This window comes from Dermacentor albipictus, chromosome 2 (assembly GCF_038994185.2).
Source record: "Dermacentor albipictus isolate Rhodes 1998 colony chromosome 2, USDA_Dalb.pri_finalv2, whole genome shotgun sequence".
In the NCBI taxonomy this organism is placed as follows: domain Eukaryota; kingdom Metazoa; phylum Arthropoda; class Arachnida; order Ixodida; family Ixodidae; genus Dermacentor; species Dermacentor albipictus.
Genome location: NC_091822.1, coordinates 28,928,803 through 28,955,308, shown reverse-complemented (window position 1 = coordinate 28,955,308; position 26,506 = coordinate 28,928,803). Strand labels below are relative to the sequence as shown.

Below are 26,506 nucleotides of genomic sequence, written 5' to 3'. Positions count from 1 at the left end.
AAAGTGTCACAATGTTGCGTTAAGTCTAATTTCTCGCAGCCTGATAATGAAGTACGTTAACACAAGTTCAGTATTAAGGAATGGTTAGTTTTACGGGAGGATCTTCGGAAGTGGGAATAGACTGGAATATGATCTGGAGAGCACTGCAATTTTATCTTGATAGATACACCTCTGTCATGATGAGCCAATAAATAACCTTCATTATTTGTCACACTTCATACAACCTAAAACCAGAAAGGTAAGTGAAACCATGACAGAACGAAACAAGTAAGAGTGCTACATGTTTATATTTGCTGGGAAACTATTAATAATAAATTAAAGAAAAACTTTAAAATCGCCCTAAAATACGCTGTGTCAAGGATAGGAGTTATATTTTAAACAATTACTGTGCGTCTAACCATATAAACTCAATAGAAACATTATTTGGCATGTTCTACTTGATCCAATTACTGGGAGGCATATGACAGCACCCGAACATACGCCAGTAGACCAGACTAGTAGCAATAAAGTGCTTGTCGCGGATGGCCTTATGCGCACTCGACCTATGAAATAATAGTTCGATCGATATATTTATAGCTATAACAATCTTTAAATCGTGTTAGACATCCTAAAGGCACATTATAACTATCAGAAACACCGTTTTGTGCCGCCGACGAATAATGTTGAGCATCTAAGGCTCTTAAGAGCAATCCGAAATGTCACGCACGTGAGCTGCTATGCTGTACGCCAATTTATAACATTGTATGAAAAATGTATTTTCTATTGAGGGATGTGGTAGCTAGTCAAACTTGTTCTTTAGCTTCTGCTTCTTCCTTTCGTTGTCATATATTGCCGTGGAAATAAGTTATGTTGAGAGGCGTTCTGGTTTAATTGACGTAATAGAGCACCATGGCGAGATGTGCCACCACTCAGGCAATGCAGGCACAAAGCCTCTACCAACTTGGCATCGCGCCCTTCCTCGAAGCAGTACATACTACTGACTCATCTCCAGTACAGTTGTCTTCCCGGGGAAATGGAACTTCCTATAGTTGAAGACTGGGCATGTTGGTATAGCATGCAATATGTTGGATTGCGCGAAACTTTTGTTCAGACACACAGAAGACAAAGACACACGACGGGTGTGTGTGTGTTTCTCTTCTGTGTCTCCAGTCAAAATGTTGCGCAATCCAAAATCTAGAAGAAATGGAGCCGTCCTGGCCAATTAAAGGCAGGATAGTACACGTGGGTTGAAGAGAGGCTTCAACCGCTAAACATACGTGATTTCGCGCTCCCGGTGGCGCGTATCCGAAGGAGGCTCGAGTGCTTCCAGCATATAGTTCACAGGAGACGTTTGCTTAACCACATGGTGCGGACCCTGGTACTTGGAAACGAGCTTAGGTGAAAGCCTAGGGCTGGCGGCGGGAATCCAAAGCCAGACTAGTTAGTCAGTAGCATAGAGTGAAGGAGAGGCGAGAATATCCCGACGGTGCTTCAGTCGCTGCTGATCTTCCAAAGTAAATCTGCTGGCGAGCTTTCGGTGCTCTTCGCTTGTTCAGCAGCTTGGGACAGGGTAGTAGCCTCCGTTGTGTCCGGGCGATACGGAAGGATAGTATCCATCGTGCAGGAAGGCTCGCGTCCACATAGAAGAAAGGACGTGGGAAATGACTTAGATGTTGGCACTACGATACTATAAGAATACATCATAAAGGGTAGAATGCAGTCCCAATTGGTCTGGTTAGCTGCGACCTGCATGGTCAACATGTCACCAAGAATGCGGTTAACGCGCTCAGTCATCCCATTATTCTGCATGTGGTATGTGGAAGTCATCCGGTGAATAACGGAACATTCCTTGAGTAGGGCTCGTACAACGTCAGAGAGAAACGCAGCATCCGTCCTTCAGCGATTCTCTGGGGTATTCTTGGAGAAGTGTGATGTGGAACAACAAGAGCCATGCAAAATCACGCCCCGACACGTGAGGCAGAAGCGAAATTTCCTCGTTGCGCGTAAGAAAGTCTATTGCCACAATCACCCAAAAGTTGCCGTCTGAAGTACTTGGAACGGGCCCATAGAGATAAACTCCGACGTGGTCGCGTCCACGGCAGCACAATCGTTGCTGTGGATCACCTTCGGGACGTTGATGATTCTTGTGGCGTTGGCAAGCGAGACAGGAGCAGGCATACCGGCGCACAAATCGGCACATGCCACGCCAAGGATAACGAAGGCGTGGGTGTGTTTATGTTTTTAGTACTCCTGCTTGCGCGCATCGTGGGTCATCGTGAAACGCAGCACTTATGTGCAAGCGCAGACGCCGTGGGCCCACGAGTAACCATTTGCCACAGTCCCAGAGGCAGTTACGGTGGTTAGGAGCCCATCGCAAACAGCGAAGCGGTGTGCTTGACGGCGCAATGCACGGCCAGGACAAGGCCCTGACAAATACGACAGAAAAGACAGCACGGAAACAATCCATTGATTCTTCTGCTGTTCGAAAAGCATGTCCCTAGCGATTAGGGAGGACTTGCGTATCGCTAATTCTGGAGTGGTAGGGTGGCCTGACACAGGGGAGCAAGACTGGCATCAGCGTCCAAATGTTTACGGTCGGAACTGTACAGCACTCTATTATTGTACTCTTCGAAGAGGAGCGCGCATCGATTGAGACGACCTCAAGAATCTTTAAAGAACGATAGCCAGCAGAGACATGGTGGTATGCTATGACGTTGAATCAGTGGCCGTAGAAGTAAGGACGGACTTTAGTTAGGGCCCAAATGATAGCGAAGCATCCTTTTTCTGCAAAAGAATAGTTGGCTTTCGCTTTCGTGAGTGCGCGAATGTCGAAAACAACGACTTACTCCCTGAAGATAGCTTTTAATTGAGCAACAACAGCGCCACTGCGTACGTCATTGGCACTGGTGAGCATTTGCACCAAAATGCAAGAGGATCAGGGGAGAACTTCGAAGACGACGTAGCATCGCGAATGAGGCATTGCAAGCAGGCAACTAGCCTGAAAAGTCGGAGGTTACTACGAGAAGCTGCGTCAAAGATTTTATCACGATGGTGAAGTTGAGGATGAAACATTGAAAGTAGGACCACAGTCTGGTGAAGTTGCGGAGTTCTTTTATTGTCTTTGGTCGTGGGAACTTGGCGACAGCTCAGAGTTCTGTCGAATCAGGGAGCCCATCAGCTTCCGAAATTTCGTCGTTAAGGATTACGAGCTGCCGGGCTGCGATGTGCCCGTTTCTTAACTTGAGCTGGAGTCTAGCATCGGCGAGGCCAGTGAGTACACGTTGGTAACAAAGGCATGTCTGCCATTTGAAACCCTAGATGATGCTATCCATCATTCTTTCAAATGTGGCAGGCACATTACAGAGACCAAAAAGCACCATAATAAATTAATATCAGCCATCGGGCGCGAAGAATGTCGTTTTCGAGAGCTCTCCTTGATATATCAGGAGTTGTCAGTAACCGGATTCAGCAGCTTGAAGGCAGTCCAGTGTGTTGTAGACACGGGGGAGATCACAAATATCTTCCTGGGTTATCTTGTGGAGTCGTCGATTGCACAAAAACAAATGACGCCATTTGCCTTTTTTTACAAGCGCTAATGGAGAGACCCAGGAATGTTGCGCAGGCCGTGCCACACAAAGTTGGAGCATGTCTCCTACATTCTCGTCAACGAAGTGGCGATCCCTCGCGGACACATGGTATGGGAGTTGGCGCAGTCGCGCATGGCTGCCGGTGTCGATGTGATGAACCACTTGCAGGTACGCCCTAAACATTGCTGTTGGTCTGAAGAATTACGAAATTGGTGAAAAGGTTGACGATATGCGCGCAATGACTTTTAGTGAGGTTAAGATCAATAGACCTAGCAACTGGTCTGCCACGTACCAGCTCAGATGTGAGGACTGTTGCAAATCTGATCGAGGACAGTTGCCGCCACAGTTGCACATCTGATCAGATTGAGGTCTAAGTTGATAACGCAACAAACAGGATCTGAACAAACAGGGTGGGAGCGTAGGCTTGATGAACTTCTGCAAAACACCTTGATATAAATTGTAAATACACGTGTGAATTAAAGATCCACTCAAAGATAAGTGCTTCATTACGTCCCACCTCTCTTCTTGCTCTTGTACTGTCACAATGGTGAAACTCAAGCAGCAACCACTAATATATAGTGGCGAGTCTCCTTGTAGTGAAATAGGACAATGCTGCATGAGCATGAGTAGAGAGATTCCATGCTTGTATTACACAATACACTAGTAAGAGAACAAGAATATGAAATCTTATTATTAAAAAAACATTTCCTAAGGCGACTGGTTCAAGATACCCCAATACATCAAGCGGAATAACTAGGTCAATACTAGTTGTACAAAAAATAAAATCGTACACGAAGCGCTCCGTTATGTTCTTGCATGTTCTTGCTTGCATTCTTCTCCCTCGTGCCTGATGAAAAATGACAATCCACCTTTCTTGCCGCAAAAGACCCAGGAACCTTCTATCCAAGCAAGCCAGATGAAACTTACGTTTTTTGCTTGGTCACTAGGATACCCCAAAGGTCCAGTCCTTCATCTGTAAGGGTTCCTGTCTTGAAAACAAAATTTAAAATAACATGTTATTTAAGCTGACGAAAAATAGCGCGGATAACTGTGAGCTCTGAGAAGCAGTCACTTCGTACACGCAATTGACTTTATATTTATAAAAAAAAACATTTTAAAAACTATTCATTCCCACTTCTGTAAAACACCCAAGATCAATGCTACGTTTGTTGAAGTCCGTGGCCAGCTGTACCTGTATCTGTACCTGGTCGCTTGAGCATGCACTATTTCTTTATTAGCTCTTCCTACTCTTCCTACTCAGCTTACTTGTGTCCTTATCCATAACCATGCAGTGTCAGGTAGGTAGCAGAGCTCTGTTTCGGCTAGCCTTTATTCGGTATCTCTCCCACACTCTTTGTATTATATACAGCGTGGTCAAGAGCAATGTACGTGCGAGTTAATGAGATCCACGCGGCATAGTAGAGTGAAAATTTGAAGTGGTATAAGCATAGAGCACGCAGATCGAATTTCGTGGCCGCTAAAACGCTATCTTTTTATTTATTTATACTGTTAGCTCTCTCGGGCAGTTACAGGGCGGGTTTAATAAGTAAAAATAAAGAAGAAACATATGCAAGCGTACCTACGTAAAGCATTTCATACATTGTATGTATATAACAAGAGCACAGTAATTTTATAACACCGACACTACTCACGCGCCAAAGCCATAAAATTTGCGAAGAGGTTCAGGTTTTATCCTGAACCCAGTGACACAAGGAGATATGTACAGAGAAAAAGAAGTTTTACCAATCAATCAATCAATCAATCAATCAATCAATCAATCAATCAATCAATCAATCAATCAATCAATCAATCAATCAATCAATCAATTTCGTCTATTTTACAAACAGACAGACGAGCGGCGAACGAACCCACAAGACTGCCTAATGTAACGAAAATCAGCAAGTTTAATTGGCTGGCGCATATACGAAAATTTTTTTGATTCCGACAGCGTACATAGAACATTTTCCTATTCTTAGGGTACTACGGACAACAGTACAGCCTCTCTCGTTAAATCTAAGGCAACTAAACATTCAGAACTAATTTAAGGAAGAGCTTGCAAGTGTCAGAAATACCTTGCTGCTGAAACAACATGACAGAAACCTAAAGCAAATGCGACTATTAGTTGAGAACGACAGGGCTAGAACAATGCAGCGTGGTGACTTCATATATCCGAAGCGGCTGGCACCCCCTTTGGTGGGTGATGCCATGTCCTGTTCGGCAAGATGTGCTTACTTGCGTTAGCGTGAAATGTAAATCACGAAAAAATGTGCATGTTTATTTAATAAATACTTGAGATGAAAAATACCTGTCGAACGAACTTTTCTTTGCTGAATAAAGACGTTCGCACGAGATCTATGACGAACACCCTTGAAGCCAGAAGCGTCGCATTCGTTCCTTAAACAGCGAGAGTGTTCCTTCCGTGAGGACGGGCGATCCATGCATCCTTCGCGGCTCGGATGCACGAATGGCTCCTCACATAAGGTTAGCATGCGACCGAAGAAAAGGGAGGTTTGTTAATTTGAACATTATCTATTGTTTTGCGACAAGCCTACTTGCCTTGTCAAAGCAGACGACGTCGACGTTTCCGGCAATATTGATCCTGTGTGGGCTGACGCAGTAGATCGAGGCGCGTCGGAGCCGCTTCTGTGCATACACTGATGCCACTGTCATGGCGGCTGGTAGCGCAGGTGGCACGGCGATGGTGACGATGTCCAGGGCACGAAGCACAGTCTCTCGCAAGCTCACCTGCGTCGAGATTTAGTACCCTTCGAGCTTGCATTCTTTCGCAAAATTAGGACCAGTCGGTGGTTGTCCGCAGTGAGCAGTTCACCTTTATTCCGAATGGGTGTACAATTGCCGATGCGGGTATCTCTGTAATGTGAACTTGGCGACCCCACAAATTAACAGGTAACTGCCATCAGTTCTTCATATTTTACACACAAAGTAACCAATCATTCCAGGTGATTGCGCATAGTGATCAGGTGAAAGGCTTCCAAATGAGGGGCCAATGGCCTGTTGCTAATTATCTTCTGTAGCGCTGCACAGCCTCGAAAATGCTAGACCACTTGGTCATCTGTCGACTTTGAATCGATATATGCATAGATCATGCCCATAAGCATATATATTCCTCGTTCGTATCTCCTGAGCTTTATTCGTTTACCTACTTAGTTACTTTACTTACTTTACCCACTCACTCACTCACTCTCACTCACTCACTCACTCTCACTCACTCACTCACTCACTCACTCTCACTCACTCACTCACTCTCACTCACTCACTCACTCACTCACTCACTCACTCACTCACTCACTCACTCACTCACTCACTCACTCACTCACTCTCACTCACTCACTCACTCACTCACTTATTGAGAACGCAGACCCGCCTACACTGTAAGAGAATGAAGGTCGTAAAGAAGGGGGGATGCGACGGCGTAGCAAAACCCACAAATACGAATATAAGGTCTCCGAATCCTAACAAAATGAAATTAATTCAGGGTCCCTAGAATGCAAATATTTCTTTCTCCAGGCTCTGTTGCATTGTTACTACCCACTGCTCGCTACCGTCTGATTCTGGTACAAACTGCTGAGATCAAAATTTTAGGCAATATGTCTATGTTTGCTTACGTCGTCACATCTTGTTTATTTACCATGTAAGCACGAAATACGGGTTCAAAACATTTTAATCGCACCTTTATTATTTCTTTAAATGCCTAAGGGGCTTTGTTCGGGGGGTCGTAGAGCAGCATCGGCCCTATATTGCTGCAACCATAGGTAAACTAACTAAATTAACAAGCATGGTGTCACGTGCCCACAAGCAAAAGTGAACAGATCTCACTTGACGACCACGGAAACTGGTGGACAGAATGCGGGAGTGAGGAAGCGCGGCAGCAGCAGCGACCGAACTGACCTTCGTGATGTGTCTCGCATGAACGCGAACTGAGGCGCGAAAACACAGCGCGCGGCGTACTCTGTCCCCGTCGCAGAAGGATTTCGAGATACAGCGGCCCGGAGTAGATCGCGCCCACCTTTTAACCCCCCCCCCCTCTCCAAATCTTTCAGCGTGATGGCAGACGGCGCGTGTCCCCCCCCCCTCTTTTCTCACGTGCATGCACGAGATTGAGCCGCGATCGCCAGCTCACCCTCAAACATAACGCACATGGCGCGCGGCGACGATTTCATTTCCCTTGGACCTCATACAGAACCTCATGGCGACGGTGACCGCAGAAATGCGCCTGTCGTTTCCGTAAATGCTATCGCAATGAAAAACCCAACATGAAACCCTAAAACCTACATATGGTTCCAGTTGGTCAATTCTTCCAGATCATTTCTGGTTGTGTATAGCCACACTAGATTTTAGATAGACTTTGTAGCTCATAGAACGTGCCTCATTTCCTTTAATTGAGGAAGTAAGATCACTCTCACAAAATAATTGGTTTAGTGAGCCGTCTAATATACAATTATAACTTATCCAGGGGTGCACAATGGGAGTTTTTATTAATTGAGCCTATCCACTCCTAAAGCACCATAATTTTCGCTTATATATGCCTTAAATAGCAGCTTTAGTTCCTAGCAGTTTAGTTCCAGTTTAGAAGAGCAATCTTTAGTAACTAAACATGCGGTCTCTAGCAGTAACTTGGGCGGAGCGCTGCTGATAATGCGCTGAAAGGCCGAATAAGTTGGAATGGATGCATTATTACCGAGAAAGGTTACATCAACAGCGCAACATTTTATGCTACCAAGGTGCAACAGCTAGACGCATCTGGTTTAAATTGCGCGCCCTGAGCTTTATTTAAATGTGAAACTTTGAGTGACAATGCTGTTAACGTCGACGTGATTACATGTTGTTGGCGCAATATCAAAGCTCTGCTGCAAATATCAATTCGAAACGCGTGTAAATCTTTGAAAAAAGAATTGTGGATCAGCGGGCCAAGAAAATACTGAAAGATGCCAAAAGTATTTAAGCTAATCACTGCTTCGTGAGTGTCCCAGCTCGTGTTTTAAAGAGAAAATATTGCTTTTTCTTGTTCCCGCATATGCCGGGCTGATTTAATACGGCTCATGACCTGCATTGTTCTTGGCGCACATGTCTCGTCCTATTTCTTTTTACATTTGTTTCGCTTTCTGATACAGTGTATAAATCATCATCATCGTCATCATCATCAGCCTGGTTACGCCCACTGCAGGGCAAAGGCCTCTCCCATATTTCTCCAACAACCCCGGTCATCTACTAATTGTGGCCATGCCGTCCCTGCAAACTTCTTAATCTCATCCGCCCACCTAACTTTCTGCCGCCCCCTGCTGCGCTTCCCTTCCCTTGGGATCCAGTCCGTAACCCTTAATGACCATCGATTATCTTCCCTCCTCATTACATGTCCTGCCCATACCCATTTCTTTTTCTTGATTTCAACTAAGATGTCATTAACTCGCGTTTGTTCCCTCACCCAATCTGCTCTTTTGTTATCCCTTAACGGTACACCTACCATTCTTCCTTCCATAGCTCGTTGCGTCGTCCTCAATTTGAGCAGAACCCGTTTCGTAAGCCTCCAGCTTTCTGCCCCGTAGGTGAGTATTGGTAAGACACAGCTATTATATACTTTTCTCTTGAGGGATAATGGCAACCTGCTGTTCATAATCTTAGAATACCTGCGAAACGCGCCCCTGCCCACTCTTATTCTTCTGATTATTTCCGTCTCATGATCCGGATCCGCTGTCAATACCTACCCTAAGTAGATGTATTCCCTTACGACTTCCAGTGCCTCGCTGCCCATCGTAAATTGCTGTTCTCTTCCGAGACTGTGAAACATTACTTTAGTTTATTGCAGATTAATTTTTAGACCCGCTCTTCTGCTTTGCCTCTCCAGGTCAGTGAGCATGCATTGCAATTGGTCCCGTGCGTTACTAAGCAAGGCAATATCATCAGCGAATCGCAAGTTACTAAGGTATTCTTTATTAACTTTTATTCGCATTTCTTCCCAATCCAAGTCTCTGAATACCTCCTATAAACACGCTGTGAATAGCATTGGAGAGATTGTATCTCCCGGCCTGACGCCTTTCTTTATTGGAATTTTGTTGCTTGCTTTATGGAGGACTACGGTGGCTGTGGAGCCGCTATATATATCTTTCAGTATTTTTACATATGGCTCGTCTACAGCCTGATTCCGTAATGCCTCCATGACTGCTGAGGTTTCGACAGAATCAAACGCTTTCTCATAATCAATAAAAGCTATATATAAGGGTGGGTTATATTCCGCATATTTCTCTATCACCTGATGGATAGTGTGAATATGATCTATTGTTGAGTAGCCTTTACGGAATCCTGACTGGTCCTTTGGTTGACAGAAGTCTAAGGTGTTCCTGATTCTATTTGCGATTACCTTAGTAAATAGTTTGTAGGCAACGGACAGTAAGCTGAACGGTCTATAATTTTTCAAGTATTTGGCGTCCCCTTTCTTGTGGATTAGGATTAGGTTAGCGTTCTTCCAAGATTCCAGTACGCTCGAGGTCATGAGGCATTGCGTCTACAGTGTGGCCAGTTTCTCTAGAACAATCTGTGCACCATCCTTCAACAAATCTGCTGTTACCTGATCCACCACAGCTGCCTTCCCCCTTTGCATATCTCCCAAGGCTTTCTTTACTTCTTCCGGCGTTACCTTTGGGATTTCGAATTCCTCTAGACTATTTTCTCTTCCATTATCGTCGTGGGTGCCACTGGTACTGTATAAATCTCTATAGAACTCTTGAGCCACTTGAACTATCTCATCCATATTAGTAATGATATGGCCGGCTTTGTGTCTTAACGCACACATCTGATTCTTGCCAATTTCTAGTTTCTTCTTCACTGTTTTTAGGCTTCCTCCGTTCCTGAGAGCATGTTCAATTCTATCCATATTATACTTCCTTATGTCAGCTGTCTTACGCTTGTTGAATAACTTCGAAAGTTCTGCCAGTTCTATTCTAGCTGTAGGGTTAGAGGCTTTCATACATTGGCGGTTCTTGATCAGATCTTTCGTCTCCTGCGATAGTTTGCTGGTATCTTGCCTAACAGAGTTACCACCGACTTCCATTGCACACTCCTTAATAGGACTACACAATGTGCAGCGGTGGCGTAGAGGTAGAACACCCGCCTCGCGTGCAAGAGATCCGTGGTCCGAGTCCCGGTGCGGGCAATTTTCCACCGGAATAAAAAAAAAAATCCGCCTGTTGATGAAATTGCACAAACAGGCCTGGAGTGTGGCCTGATCCCGGTGACCAGAACCGGTAACGCACTCCCTCACCAGAGCAGGATTGGCCGCCCTGGTGCAGTACTTGGCCACAACCTCCCATATGAACACAACATTGTATATATGCATACATATTATTACGGTGCGATCAAGAGTGGTACGAATCAGAAGAAGACGGTTTGACGTGCATAGATAGAATTGGTCCCAACAGCCATCTTGTTTATGCATAGTTGTCTCTCTTGCAAATATTGTAAATACATCATTATACGTGACTTCTGCAACGTAACGAATTGGTGAGAGGTGCGGGGTACCAGAGAGAAATAACAACCGAGCTCCACATTGGTCGGACTAGACAACATGGCGGGCGAAGCAGGGCCCGACGTAAGTGGCCCACATCAAAGCCTACAACAACGATGGTAGCGCTGGCTCAGCTGTGGGATCCAGTAACGTTCTACGGCAGCGACCACCTCAACGGGGTATATTGCATTGCCACATATGAGCGTGTAAGGGCTCCACAACAAATGGGATCCGGTGATTATGTTGGCTAACTTGATCTTTCAGACAGGACAAAGGTGTGGTATGAAAGCCACGAGGAAGAGCTTAACTACTGGGACACATACAAACAGAGGCGGAGGGTCTTTTGCGACCGTGCCGCCAGGCGGAAAAGCACCGCTAGGAACTAGCGACCAGCGCCCCGACGTCAACAGAATCATACCCATCTTACATCCAGGGCGTGCTGGCTCTGTGCCGTAAGGCCGACAGCGATGTGGCTGAGTCGTACACGGTTGGGCAAGTAGTGCAGGGGATTGCTGACGATGCTTTCAACCTGCTCGTGTGAAAAAATTGTAGAATAGTACGGGATATCATAAAAGAGTGTCAACGCTTTGAGCATGCCAAGAGTCACCGCATTGCAACGCCGTTCGCAAGTCTGTCAAACACAGCTGCGACATCCTCTTTTTACGACAGGCTAGGAATGCAGTGACCATAATCATCAGATGATATTACGCGGATGGTAGGCGAGAAGTTGAAACCATGGCTTCTGCAGCCCTTTCTTCCCGCCCCAGTGAGTTGAACAACTCGCCTATAGCATCATTTGTGCCAGCAATAGTCCGCGAAGAACTAGCTAATCTTGGAGTTCATTGTGTATGTACCGTTGCAGCTTCACAGCTGTCTCATGCTCCAGGTCTATCGACTGGTCCCCGGTACACTACCGAAATCCAGTCGAGTGGCGAACCGCCAGCGATCGAACAATCTGTTTTGCCTGCCGGCGTATCGGTTACGTTGCTCGCCATTGTAACAACACTATTGTCGCCTCCCCTCTGCGACCGCCATACACCAGTTATGATCCTTCCGAACAGGGCGAGCGTCGCTACTAGCTTCCATCGGCACCACAGCAGCCAAACAATGGCGCTTGTGCTTCTTCAAACAGCCCCTCGTCGTCATTCCGACGTCACCAGCTCCGTTCGCCACCAGCTCCTCGACCATCATCCCTATCGCCGCAGGCTCGTCACACACCATACCCGATGCAGCCCCGACTCCGATTTCCGGAAAACTACGTGATACAGCTCCCGGACATGGCGCTGCGTTGACGGCTGGACCGCAAAACCCTCTGACCACTTTGCCGACCAAACCTAACTTGATAGATGTTTTAGTCGATGGCATCAATGTCCCGGCGATAATTGACACTGGCGCGCACGTATCCGTGATTAGTGCGCAATTGTGCCGACACCTGAATAAAGTTCCCACACCCGCTGCATCACGCACCCCCCGTGTCGCCGATGGAGGGACGCCTACCGTGCTTGATATGGGTACCACTCCCATTGGCACTGCGGTGTGCCTAACGACTGCCTTGTTTTCCCTTTTGGAACAGGGCTCTCAGGATATTATACACGGCTTAGACTTTTTTATCATTCCTATCAGTCCTCTTTGAAGGCGGGTTTAGCGAATTGGGCCATGGTTGCTATATTCGACCAGTCATACAACCACGGTTATGCTCTCCCGAAAACGTCCACCTGTCACCTCAAGCCACCACGTACGCCACTCTACTGTCGCTCCCATCTGTTCCCGACAGTGTCTACGTACTATGTGAAACCGCTGACATACTGCTTGAAAGACATTTGGCCGTTCCCTATACCGTGGTCCCTGTTATAGCTCATCAGACTTCCGGTCCCTTTCCTTAATTTTACCTGCTCGACTCAAATCTTTAGCAGAGACATGACTTTGGGCGAGATCTCGCCTGTGAATGATTGCGAGATATTGGCTCTGGAAGCCGAAATTCCGTCAGTGTCTACAGGAACGTCCAATTCACCGACTCTCTCAAACTTCGCAATGTGATTGCGCCTGATCTTCCTCCGGCTCAAGCTGCTGACCTCGGCCGTCTCTGAAACTTACCGCGTCATTTTTTACCTTGATGGCCGCCCTTTAGCCCAGACATCTGTGATCACCCATGGTATTTACACCGGAGACGCCAGTACAATACACCGCCGGCCGTACCATGTTTCATATGCTGAACGGCAAGTGATACTTCGAGAAGTCGATAAGATGTTGGCAAAAGGGGTTATCGAGTAATCACGGAGCCCGTGGGTGTCCCCTACTGTCATCGTAAAGGACAGCAGTTGGCACTTTTGTGTGGATTACAGACACCTCAACAATATCACACGCAGGGATGTCTACCCCTTTTCCCGTAATGATGGCAGCTTGGACGGATTGCACGAAGCCAAGCACGTTTCATTGATAGACCTCTGATCAAGCTATTTGCAAATCTCGGTAGATGGCATAGACAATGAGAAAATTTTCTTCGTAACACCTGACGGCCTCTTCCAATTCCAGGTTTGCCATCAGGCCTTTGTAATGTCCCGGCAACTTTCGAAAGAATGATGGACTCCTTACTTCGCGGATATAGTGGTGCATATGTCTCTGTTATCTAGGCGATGCCATTGTCTTTTCACAAACTTTCACGAGTCATCTAACACGTCTATTGGCTATTCTTGCTGTTTTCCAACGCGCTGGCCTGCCATTGAACTCAGCCAAGTCATACTTCGGACGACGTGATATAACCGTCCTTGGCCCTCTAGTCAGTGCCGCTGGCGTTCAGCCCTGTCCTGACAAGATTCGCACTGTCCCGAACTTCCCTTTTCCGTCTTCCACGACAGACGTAAGAAGCTTTGTTAGGCTGTGCTCGTATTTCCGTCGTTTTATCAAGAATTTCGGCGAAACCACTCGCCCGCTCAGCGAATTACTTAAGAAGGACGTTGCTTTCACTTGGGGCCTTGGTCAAACCGAAGGTTTCTTCGCCCTCGTATGCTTGCTCAAGGCTACCTCATTGCTGGCTCCTTGTCATCCATTTGCCGCCACAGAACCTCGCACAGATGCCAGCGACCATGCGATTGGGGCTGTACTTGTTCAATGACAGCGTAACGCAGAGCGCGTAATTGCATTGGCCAGCTACCTCCTGTCACCTGCAGAGAGGAATTTCTCAATTACCGATCGCGAGTGCCTGGCGTTGGTTTGGGAAGTTGCCGAATTTCGCTCCTACTGGTACGACCTCATCTTTTCCGTGGTAACCGATCACTACAACTTGTGCTGACTCTCCTCACTTAAAGACCCCATTGGACGATCGGGTAGTTGGGTACTACGGCTCCAATTTTATTCCTTTGCAGTTTTATACAAGTCGGGCCGTTTGAGCAAGGACACCGACTGCCTTTCCCGCCATCCTGTCGACCACCCTGAATATGATGCGCATGACACCGACTTTTGCGTCCTGGCCATTTATCATCTGCACGACATCCGAACTGAACAACGGCGTGATGGCTGCTTACGTGGGCTCAACGATCGTCTCAATTTTGGACATTCGGAGCCCACGCTGCGCATGTTCGTGCTCCGTGACGACGTTCTCTACTGTCGCAGCTTACGCCCTGAAGGATCCGAATTTCCACTCGTTGTACCATGCCATCTCCGGACATCAGTTCTTGAGCAGTTGCATGTGCCCCTGCTGCCGGCCACCTTGGTGTTTCGTGTACTTAGGACCGCGTACGGCACCGCTTCCACTGGCCAGGGCTGTACCACTCTGTGCACAGCTACAATGCAGGCTGTGGGTTCTGTCATCACCGCCAAAAACCTGCTGTGCTGTGCGCTGGATACCTTCACCGCGTCGATGTGCCCTCAGAACCATTCTTTCGCGTCGGTCTCGATCTTCTCATCCCTTTTCTGACGTCAAAATCTGGCAATAATTGGGTCGTCGCGACTGATTACGCGACCCGGTACGCGATCACTTGAGCTTTCCACACAAGCTGTGCAACTGAGTTGACAGATTTTCTGTTACATGTCGTCAACTTTCATCACGGCGCACCTCGGCACTTCCTCACTAATCGCTGCCGCACCTTCTTGTTAGAGGGCTTGGACCTACTTCGCTCCTGTTCTGCCGAACACAAGCTTCCCACCGCGCACCACCCATAGACAAACGGACTGACGAAGCGGCTCAACCGCATGTTTACAGAAATGCTGCCTATGTATGTTTCAGACGACCACGGTGATTGAAACAGCCCGTTACCTTCCGTGACCATCGCCTATAATTCATCCCGTCAGGAGTCCGCTGACTTTTTACCCGTTTACCTTCTGTTCGGCCGCTACTCTTCTTTGCCATTTGATAGACAGGTTCCTTCCTCGATGAACACTCCCACTGAATATGCTCAAGACGTCTTCGTCTGGGCTCGCACCGCAAGGCAGATGGCCAGCTCCCGGCTCACGGAGTCTCAGGCTGTGCAGATCTGGTACGACAGCAGATATCGGGACGTTCGATTTCTTCCTGGCTGCGTTCTCCTCCTATGGAGACCATGTAGTCGCGTTGGCTTGTCTGAAAAGCTGCTGCCACGCTACAGAGGTCCCTACACGTCCACTTGGCGATGTGAACTACGAGATCGCTCGGCGTGAACTTGCGTGTCCCCACACATGTCGTGAATGTGTCCCGGCTGACGCCTATTTTTGCCGCGAGTCCACCTCTCTTACATGTAGCGCCGAGACGGCGCCTTTACAGGCGAGAGTTGCAACGCAACCATGAGTAACGCCAGTCAGAAGAAGATTTAACCTGTGTAGGGGAATTTGCCTCGACAGCCACCTTGTTTATGCATCGCTCTCTTTTTTGTAAGTATTGTAAATACACCATGGTATGTCACTTCAGCAATGAAATAATATTGAAGTAATTATCATTTAAATTCTGGAGTTTTATGTGCCGAAATCTCGAACTGAATATGAGGAACGCTGTAGTGGCACAGGGGGGCAGAGAGGGAGGGCTCACATTATTAGGTAACCTCGCGTTCAGCACTATGACCCAATGCACGGCGCACGAGCATTTTCGCATGTCTCGCTAATCGGAATGCGGCCGCCGTGGCCATGATCGAACTCTCAAACTCGCGCTTAGCAGCGCAACGCCATGGCTACTGGGCTACACGTTGATTTATGCATAAACGTGGTGTAGACCACAACAAATGCTGTATTTTAAGGCTAGTGCTCAGGCTTTGTTTCACAACTACCATGTCCATGTTTAATTCTCTTATGATGTGTACGGGAGTTTCAGTAACGGAATACATGCGGCCCCTACCTTACACATTGCTTATGCGCATAAATGCGACCTGCGATATCCCGGAGACAAGCTCGAGATGTAATTAATCAAAGAACTTCTGACATAGGATGTGGCTTACAAAGGATGAGCTACAGGGCCCTGTAATCTTTCTATGTCCATCAAGACATACAAAGAACAACTTAAAGAAGAAGATGAGTAATTAATGTTTCGTTTGCGTCTGAGAACGACGCAAGTTAGTTCATTAGTGAACGGTGCGCTTTCATAGATTGTACCTTGTTAAGAATAGTTTGCCTGAGGCGGACTAAACTGAAATGTGAATTCCAGCTGCGCAGGATTGAGTGTTGTGCGTAGGATTTTACTGATGGCAGTTCAGCGAGTGGAGCTACCTTTCACCTGGCATTCTCGCTCTCACACTGTGTCCTTTGGAAGCATAGTGGTCCACTTAAGATGAGTATACTTGCCTGCCTGATGATGTAGAGGTAGAGAGTATATGCCATCCCGATGCTGGCTACGGCGAAGAGCAGCAGCACGAACAGGATAGCGTCCCTGTAGAAACGCAACGGAGCTGGTTGGGCGAAAAGGATGGACCGCACCAGTGATCCCTTGGCTGTTGAGAAGCCTGCGCACCGACGGAGGTCATTATCAGCTCTGCTATGCGTAGTGAACTTGAGATTTGGCGAAGCTGTATGCCAAATGCACAGTTTAAATTTGAAATAAATTCTGTAGTTTTACCCGGCAAAACGGCGGTGTGATTATGAGGCACGCCGTAGGGGGGAACTTCGGGTTAATTTTGACCTCCTCTCGTTCTTTTCCCGCAATTCCCGGTACCCGGGTGTTTTTGTATCTCCCACCCATGGAAATGCAGCTACCAACACAGGGATTTGATCCCGCACCCTTGCGTTTAGCAGCACAAAGCGAAAGCCACGGCGAGTTGGTAGAGTTCGCCAAAGGCCATGAATATTATTGCGAAGAACATTCCTAGGATCCTACGCGCACTCTCGCGCATTATTGCAACCGTTGCGCTCTGCCGTTAATAAAACAAGGGAAGAAGAAGACGGCCGGAGAAGATGATACAATGACGATTAATTCGCCGGTCGTCACTTCCATCGCCATAGTTAAATTAGGTGGTTTTAACAGTTACGGTTTCCCGGTGTCGTGGCTCATAACACCCGCCAACAAGGGTCACTGGCTATGTGCCATTGGGTATGTGGCGCTCTTGAATGAGCGTCTTTGACAGCAACCTGTGTCACTGCATGTCAGTCACTGCGTATGCGCCGCTCTTCAATGAAGCGCCAGAGAGGAGCCCGGCTAAAGTACAGGCCTCGTGCACGACGTGCTTCGGCGGAGACAACTTCTGTCTGAAAAAAAAAATGAAAATTCGCACGTGCTTATGTTGGCATTTCAAGTTATCTGTGCGAATAATTTTTAATAGTAAGCTCTGTTGTGGGGAGAAACACAGCAAGTTCGATGAAAGTAGGCAAAGAAAGGGTACTACTCCATGTATTATCTGGCAGTTGGTATTGCTTTGATAATAACTTCATTGGCTTATTATGTTTCGGTTTCGTGGTTTTGCTCGGAGGTACTGCTCTTCTGCCAATTATGTTTCTTTTAGTTCCGCAGTGCATTTTGTCTGCATTTTTTATCACTTAACCCTGCTCTAAGGTGTCCCTCGATTTTATTCGCGCGCACTCCTGCGTGCGGATGCCGAGAAACGCGTCATGCGGAAACCGGGTTCCTCACTCGTGCTTGCTTATCGATACGCTGCGCTATCCATTGGCACTACCGAGCAGACCGCGTCTGGACTCCGAGACGGGAAGCATGGCGTGTTGGTGCCTGCGAACGCTCAGAACTGTTCCCTGCCTTACTGCACACTCAGTGGTACGTACTCATGAAGCCATGTTGGCGAGAGGTTCATTGTAAAGTGGCACATACCCAGTACACTTATGGTGCAGCCTGCGAATGCTTCGGGTTGCTGTCCTTCCGGAACCCTTGTGAGGTGGGTTCAATTTCACTCGGCGTAGGAGAAACTTAACGGACCATTATTTTCGTCATTGTGGAGCAGCACATTCCCAGTGGCACCCACCAAGTTACTCAAGTTGGCTTCAAAGACGTTCATTAAAGAACGGCACACACCAACTCACACACACCCGGCGACCCTAGTATGCATCAAATAGGCTCATTTGAGGCCAGCACAGACCGAGTGGCACATACCCAGCTCTTCAAATCGGCACCAAAGAGCTTAAAAAGGCACGAATGCGAGCTAGTTGGTAAGAATCAATCAGTGAAAAACAGCGTGAACATAGACATGAAAGCAATACAGGAAAAGCGCTGCCTGCCAACTACTACTTTGCTTTGTTGTGGTCACACACACATTTGAAAATGCGTTTGTGTTGAAGTGGATTTCTCATGCACTTCCAGCTGCGCATGCGCCAAGTAGTTAAAAGGTGAAGTCATACAAGTGAACGCGTTCAAACAGTTTACAATAGCTGTACCTACAAAGTTCCGCGTCTACAGTGACCCATGTCGGCGTGAAAGAGGTTCGCTGAAGAACGCCACGCACGGACATATTGCCTCCTACTCAGAGACCCACGTTTGTGCTATGGTTGGGGCTGAAAGCTGTTGCCTTAGTGCAGCAGCCGGATGCGCTGCCCATTAGACCGTGAACTACCCTGTGACCCAGGTATATAGGCGGGAATGTGGTTAGATTCATAGCTCTCGGAAAGTATGGGACTTGCACTATTAATTCTATTGAATTAAAGAAAGTGTTGCCTACTGATGCGCTTATATAAACAAATACAAAAGCAGAAAAGCCTTGGTGTAACGTTAGTTACTTTGCGTTCAGACGTCATGGACGTAAATAATCTGACTGAAATGTGACGACATGGATCCGTATTTCTAACAATGTTCAATGGAATTTGGGGATGAATATGTTATGCCAGCTTTTTTCTAAGGTTTCTGAAACAATAATTTACACGAGTCTTTTTGGTTTCTTTCCCTCCAATAATGTGATAAGTGATCATCAATATGGCTTCCAACCCGGCAAGTCGATTGAGATCACATCACTTTATATAAAAAATGCCTTAATTCAAAAGATTTAGATGAAAATGTTTACTATTGGTCTCTTGCTTGACTGCAGCAAAGCGCTTGATTCGGTTCAACATGGTATTGTACTAACAAAATTAGAAATTTACGAAATTTGTAGTATCGCAAGAGACCTAATGGAAAGCTACCTGACGGGAAGACAACAGTACACAAGGGCACATAACACTTGCTCTGACCATGGTACATTAAAATATGGTCGAAGTCAGCGATCCATTTTAGGTGCTCCTATTCACTACGTATATAAATGACAATCGTAAGCATTTCTTCAACTTCGAACATTATCCTATATGCTGATGATACTAACATCTTTTGTAGCTCAGACATAGCAGAACCTAACAGACCTAACAAGCGAATTGGTGGCTTCACAAATTACATGCTTGGCTTATTTAAATCAATTGACATCAAACGTTAAAAAAACGATTTGATACTATTCAATGCAAAAAACTAAGCAATAAAGCACAACCCAAAGCTCTATTTCGATGACTGAGAAATCGCACGTAATAGTAGTTACATGTTCCTGGTGTAGACTTCCGCAACGGTATGGGCTGGTCTGATCACGTCACTCATGTCGAAATGAAAATGGCTCGATCCATAGGTGTTATCAGCTGTATTAACCATCTTCTTCCATATTCTGTAGCAAGGCAGCTGTACTTTTCACTTGTTCATTCGCACCTCACGTACTGCTACTTAACTTGCGGAACGTATACTAAGACCGATGCAAAAAAAATTAATAATCGCGCAACAAAAATCATTTAAACTATTAACGAGAAGGCAAAGTAGCCAAAATAACTTATTCTCTGTTATTCATGCAATGCGTTTTCCTAAGTGATATAGGTCTAAACTAGTGGTCCTTGTCTATCTTCGTAATAAAGAAGACTTTCTTTTTCATCAATATGTACCTGAGCGTGATATTCATTATAACTCATGAACAATCTCACTTGTTTGGATTAGAGCGAAGGCCAATTGGGGTACTCAATTACTAGATCGTCAAATAATAAAAATATGTAATAACTTTTCTTCTGTACTGGAAAATGCACAATTGAGCAGATATGTATGCCATTATAAAAAGAAATTAAGATTACTTTTTGATTCAGCTTGAAGCGTTTTTGTGTTTTTTTCCTCGGTGTTTTTTCTGCGTGTGCTCGTATCCTATCACCCGCGATGTCTAACTCTGTTTGCTTAAGACCAAGCTTTAGCTCGGGTGCTCCTATCTAAACAGATGTAAAAGGAAAATTAGTTTTTCTCGGCAACCACTGGACCAAATTTGGCGAGGTTTGTTGCATTTAAAAAAGAACTTAAAATCTAGTGACTGCTTGTTTTGAATTTTTGAGTTAGGTCGTAAATGTTTTATTAAACATTGGCAAAAACCGAATTTTCAAAAAAACGAAACTATCAAGCTTACAACTCTGTATCCCAACAACGAAAAATGATGTCACAATTCTGTGAGCTGCATATAATAGTGCATCTAATGTGGACAAAATTGTACGTTACACATGAATATAAAAAAATTAGTAATATGGAAATACACCTTTTGCAGAACCCTTGTAACCAACGTAACAAATTCACGTAAGAGGTAAAATACGTGCCGAATTTGTCCACTTTTAATGATCGCATGGGTGCCGTTTACAGAACTGCGATATCTGTTCTTGATGCAGAGCTATGAATTTGTACACGTCGTGCTTCTATTTTTTTCAAACAGTCGAATTTGTTAAAACATTTTAACAGAATTCCAGCCCTAAATCGAAATGTCGCTTCGGACAGTCCCTAGAATTTAACTTTCATGCTCAAATGCAACAAATTTCATTAAAATCGGTCCAGGGGTGATTCAGGGTCCAGGGTTTTACATGTATTTGAATAGGCCGCGTCGGACTTGAGCCCGAGCTAATGTTTCCTCTTAAGTATACTTTATTACACTCCACATGTAACGTTATGCACATCGTTTAGTCTTACTTGAAATTTTGTTTGAAGTATTCACGTTTTGATATGCTTATGTTCAATGATTAAATTGTTAACACAAGATGGAATTGTTTATATTTTATTACATCTATTGCGAAGGTTTGCATGTGACTGGGAAATGTTTTCGAAGAATTTACATATGCGATGTATTTGAAATGAGCTGTTGAACGTTTCTTTGCCGACCTCTCTGCTGACCCGTATTTTTACGAAACGGAATGCAGGCCTACTCAGGAAACATGCTTTGTCAGTTTCCTTTTGCCTCATCTCGTTGGTATTATACATTGTTGTATATGCACACATATCAGAATAACCGTATTTATTCCTATCATGGAACTAGTGTTAGATGCTCGTGTAAGGCTGCCTGGCGTGCATATGTCAGCATTGCTAGCCGGCTTTATTTCCGCAATTGAAACCTGTGTGCATAAGTATATAAGCAGCTTACCAAATATTATGGCACCATTTTGATGTCGTCGCGCATGATAATTTTAGGCTGCATAATTATTGGTTTGCTTGTAGCGTTCATATTTTACAGCCCAAGAAGGCCGCCGCTGAAAGTCCGTGTAAAAGCTTGGAGGACGCTTAAGCTACGCCTTTAAGAACGGAACGCGATAGGATTCAAAGATTCCAGACTGCTTCTCGCGCTTCCTGGCAACTGCACATTATGTAACGCTTGTGGTAAGCGCTACGCACGAAGGTGAGCTTTCTGGTTCTCTTTTTTTTTGTTGGTTACCCAGCCTCCACCCCATCCCTCCTCCGGCGGTCGCCGCCGCAGACGCGGATGTGCAGAGGCGAGCATCATCTGGATGGTGTCACAAGGAAGCGAGCGGGGCACGCCGCTCCTACTAAGATAGAGGTCAAAGGGGAGCTGGCAAAAGGGCTCTGCATGCGTTTGTGCGTAACAGAACTATGTTTCCTCGTATGTTCAAATTACAGTCCGACGCTATCATGTCTGTTTGTTGTGTGTAAGTAGCGCTTTACGAAATGTCAGACGCATTCTACTTGGAGAAGCTAAATTGGTTCATTGACGCCTATGCGCCACGCGGAGCGCCTGCGTGGATCGGAATGCGTGATTCGGGATCATGTTTCTCACACGGTAAATGACACTGGCGCAGACACAGCCAGCGACGCCGGACATTCTGCGACACTGGGCCCTCGACGCTATCGCGTTAATGTAACTGTTGAGGTAGGGAAGATAATCGAATATGCTGTGAGAACAGGGTGGTGCTTAGGCGCAGCGCGTTTTTGATGAGGGTTCTTACCTGTTCGTACCACAAGAGCGGTGACACGGCTGTTGCCGTAGTAGCGCGTCTGCAACACGTGCGTTCCCCTGAAGAGCACGTGACGTCGGTGGTGTTCGGCAGAGAATTCCTCGTTGATTGGAAGCAATGGCGTCTTAACCACGGGCACGCTCTCACCTGCGGCAGGTTTACGCGACGGAAAGCCACCAAATCATCATTCACCTATTACACCACAAAATCATGCTTTGGAAATTAAAAGATAGTCACTTGAGAGTGCGCTACTTGATTCAGTGCTCTAAGGACTCCACGCGCCTATAGCAACCACTGCGCGATCTTAGTGTGCTGCCGTTGTATTGCCCGCTGCTCCCAATCAGCCTCGCATTTATTGGTCTCCTACAATTGCTGCCGTTCTCCGAGTTCATGCGTGCCGAACGTTAGGGATCATTGGGCATCAGTAATAGGGAAAGTGGACAGAGTCCCTGCGGCTTCCCTTCACCGACACAGTGTGCCCCACAAAACTTCCGGTAATACGACGCGGCTTATCGAAGCTAAACGCCATGGATGTTTCCTGAACAGGCTCTTCAGAAAACGCGCAAAGGTTGTACGCGTTATACGTAACGAGATTTATCAACACTACCAACTGCATGTGGGGTTCGCTTCACTATGTTCTTTTTATTTTGCATCCAGAGTGTCAAGTAAAGCGTATAGTAATCTTTTGCTATGAATTGTATAGAAGACAACGACAACCGCCAAAATTTGTTAACACGTCTCTGATTGCAAGAACCTCCTCGTAGTAGGTAAACTTTTCATTCGCGAGGGCTAAGCATGGTGAACATTGAGGAGCGCATACCGTAATGAGCTACGTGCTGAAGGCCGCAATTACAGCTATCGACCAGTGCCTGCTTGGGGAAACGCTTGACAGGCGTGCTGAGTATAATTATTGAGTGCGTCAAGGTGTTTATTGATAGGGCACGTAAGGAACGAGAGGTCGAATTCGGTGCAGATGTTTCACTCTGCGAGCATCCATAACTGGTCCCTGACGTAGACACTGGTAATGCGCCTAACCAATCGGTACTTTTTCTTTGTTGTATTTAGTACGTTGGAGATACGCCTGGCTGATCGGCGGTTCTTGTTCGTTACAACTGTCCGGTGGAGAAAAGGATGCCGTCCTGGTGATATAAGCACATGGTTACATATATGAATCGTAGAAGGGATTGAGTTGATCTATCTGAACAGTTTCGCGACTGCGGCCATGATGATCAGAAGAGGGCGACACAGGCTCTAGGGCATAGTTAACGGTGAAAGTTAGTGCAATCACACGGTAAGGGCCATGCTACCACGGGAAAAACTTAGAATAAAAGCCGAGATCTACAGGTGCAAACCACAGCCAAACCAAAGAAACGGAAGGCTAGCTTGAGTCAGAGACAACACGGCGATGCTTTTGGTGTGTCTAATGTGCAGTGGTAAGAAAACGGGCGAGTTGTCTGCGTTTCTCAGCATGCTGCGCAGCTTGAGATACAGCAACACATTCCCATGAATCTGACTGGTAGGGCAGAATTGTATCGACGGTGCTGGAAGGTTCCTGGCCGTGCAGTAAAAGAATGGATAAATACCAATGGTGCCTTAAGTGGCTGGTATTATAGGCGAACGCGAAGAACCAAAGCACAGCTTCCCAGTTGGAATGGTAGGATGCGAAATACTTGGTGAGCATGTTGCCAAGAGTACGGTTTAAACGCTCCGTCAACCCCTATGTCTTCGGCTGGTATGCGCTAGTGGTGCGGTGGAAGATGTAAAACACCTTCAGAAGGGACGTCACGACTTCAGATAATAAATTTAACGCTCTTCCACAACTGTGGAGAGGGGTGCAAGCGAAGTTGGGAGTCCGCGGCTCTTCTTTATGTAACGCCTCGGCTTTGCGCTCCCTCATGGCGAGGTCCTCACCTTGGCGACGAGCCCTCTTTAGAGCGAGCTTCCGGTGGCGTTCATCAAACGCAGCCTGTTATTTTGCCGAACGCACGACGTGCGACTCGCTCCCGCTGCCGTTCCTTCAACACAGCCTGCTCTTCGACAGAACGAACCAGACGCGGCCTCCCCATCTGACTGCCGGGCCTGAACTGGCGGGAAACCGCGGGCACGAAGCCAGCGACCACTCGATCACACCCTTTCCTTTCTCCTTAGCTCGCGCCTTGCGCTGCGTCTACTTCTTCATGTATATAAAACCCTGCTTTAAAGTGTGCGTACGGTGAACCGACTGGGACTTTCTAAAGTAGCTTGTCGACACTATTTCTTTCTTAAAAGCCAGATTCACTATAAAACATTTGTTTACCGTTGATTGTACGTCGCTAAATGGACCACATATACGTAACCTTTTCCCTGAACCTATGTACCGAAAGCCGTATCTGTCTCTATTTAGTCAAGATGTTCTTTTCCGTGTGCGCAAAATGTGCATTACACCAGCAGCAAAAGCATTGTTCTTTAAGCTGCACAAGAGTGCACACGAGCTGCACACGAAAACGAGTGCGGCGAGCATTAAAATATCCAACTAATACAAAGGGCTCCAGGAGCTGGTCAATTAACCTTCCAGGTCTCGATTTGTGGAATGGTTATACGGAGGAATGTACAATGGGACCTGATGGTGACAGTCTTCAATGATAAAACGGTGAAAGCTACTGCCTTATACGGTGTATTTAATAAAACGTTCGGTGTGGGGACGCCGTCTTGGACCACAATGGCGACACCTTCTGATAGACGGCTCCCGGTCCTTTCTTACGACAGTAAAACGTTGAGGCAAATGTGTACGTGTGCGTCCTAGGTTTGTTTCTTGAAGACAGAGTGCTACTGGTGATAACTTATTTATAGTGTCTTTGATGTCACCTTCGTTTTGGCGTCGATGACGCCGATATTTTCGGGTCGACCTCCATCGCCTTCTCTAAGGCGCTGGATGATCGAGAGCCAGGCGCCGGGACGTGCGTCTCGGGCCGTGGAGTTCGGTTCAACTTCGGGCCCTGCGGCACTACGGTCCGCAGGCGCGTCTTCGATGATGACGGAGCAGCACTGGCTGCTGCCACTAAAGGGGCGGGTGGAGTTTCTACAGGAGTACCAGACGTGGACCCTGTAGACTCCTGAAACCGGCGTGGCGTTGCCCCCTGCCGCGTTACACCAGCATAGCTCACTTGTGGGAACTGTCCTAGCCTTTTCTTGGCTTCATAAAATCAGATCTTTTCCTTTACAGTTACTGTGATTATTTCTTTTTCTCTTTTCCAGCAAGCGCAGCTCCACAAGCAGAGTGGATGACTGCCCTTGCAAGTGACACATAGTGTGGCAGCACTGCAGTTATTAGAAGGATGGTCATCGGCACTACATTTCGCACATGTTTCTTTGTCTCTGCATGATTGCGATGCATGCCCGAACTTCTGGCACTTGAAACACCGCCTCGGGTTCGGTATATAAGGACTAAACTCGACTTTGAGATATACTCTGTCAAGTGAACTAGGTAGAGTGTTGCTACCGAATGTCAACGTCACATGTTTCGTCGGGATCCATTGGTCATTTCGCCGTAGTGGGATTCTTTGCACCTTAATTACGTTTCGGCCCTGAAATCGTTCGAGGATCTCTGCGTCACTAAGGTTCAGGAAGTCTTCTTCTGATATAACTTCCCTGCTAGTGTCGAGTGAGTGGCGTGGAGAGATTGTTACTTTGATATCAGCGATATTCGTGAGTTCGGCTAGCTTTTCTAGTTGATCTTTCTTGGTCAGTTCAAGGAAGAGGTCTCCGCTAGCCATCTTTGAGGCCTTCTAACCTGGTCCAATCGTGTTTGCTAGACGTCTGAAACTATAGATGGTCA

The 26,506-nt window shown here is 46.5% G+C and overlaps 1 protein-coding gene across 2 annotated transcripts in view; it reads right to left on the bottom strand.

Moving 5' to 3' along the window:
• Positions 1-26,506, bottom strand: part of LOC139055903 (polyamine-transporting ATPase 13A3-like) — a 220,057-nt gene that overhangs the window by 97,586 nt on the left and 95,965 nt on the right. For both annotated transcript variants that reach the window (XM_070533538.1, XM_070533537.1), the window contains exons 11-14: positions 22,684-22,839; positions 16,828-16,985; positions 6,119-6,311; positions 4,494-4,551 (exon numbers count right to left, since the gene is read on the bottom strand). In XM_070533538.1, coding sequence (XP_070389639.1) covers positions 4,494-4,551; positions 6,119-6,311; positions 16,828-16,985; positions 22,684-22,839 — 565 coding nt within the window. The remainder of the gene's footprint in view (positions 1-4,493; positions 4,552-6,118; positions 6,312-16,827; positions 16,986-22,683; positions 22,840-26,506) is intronic.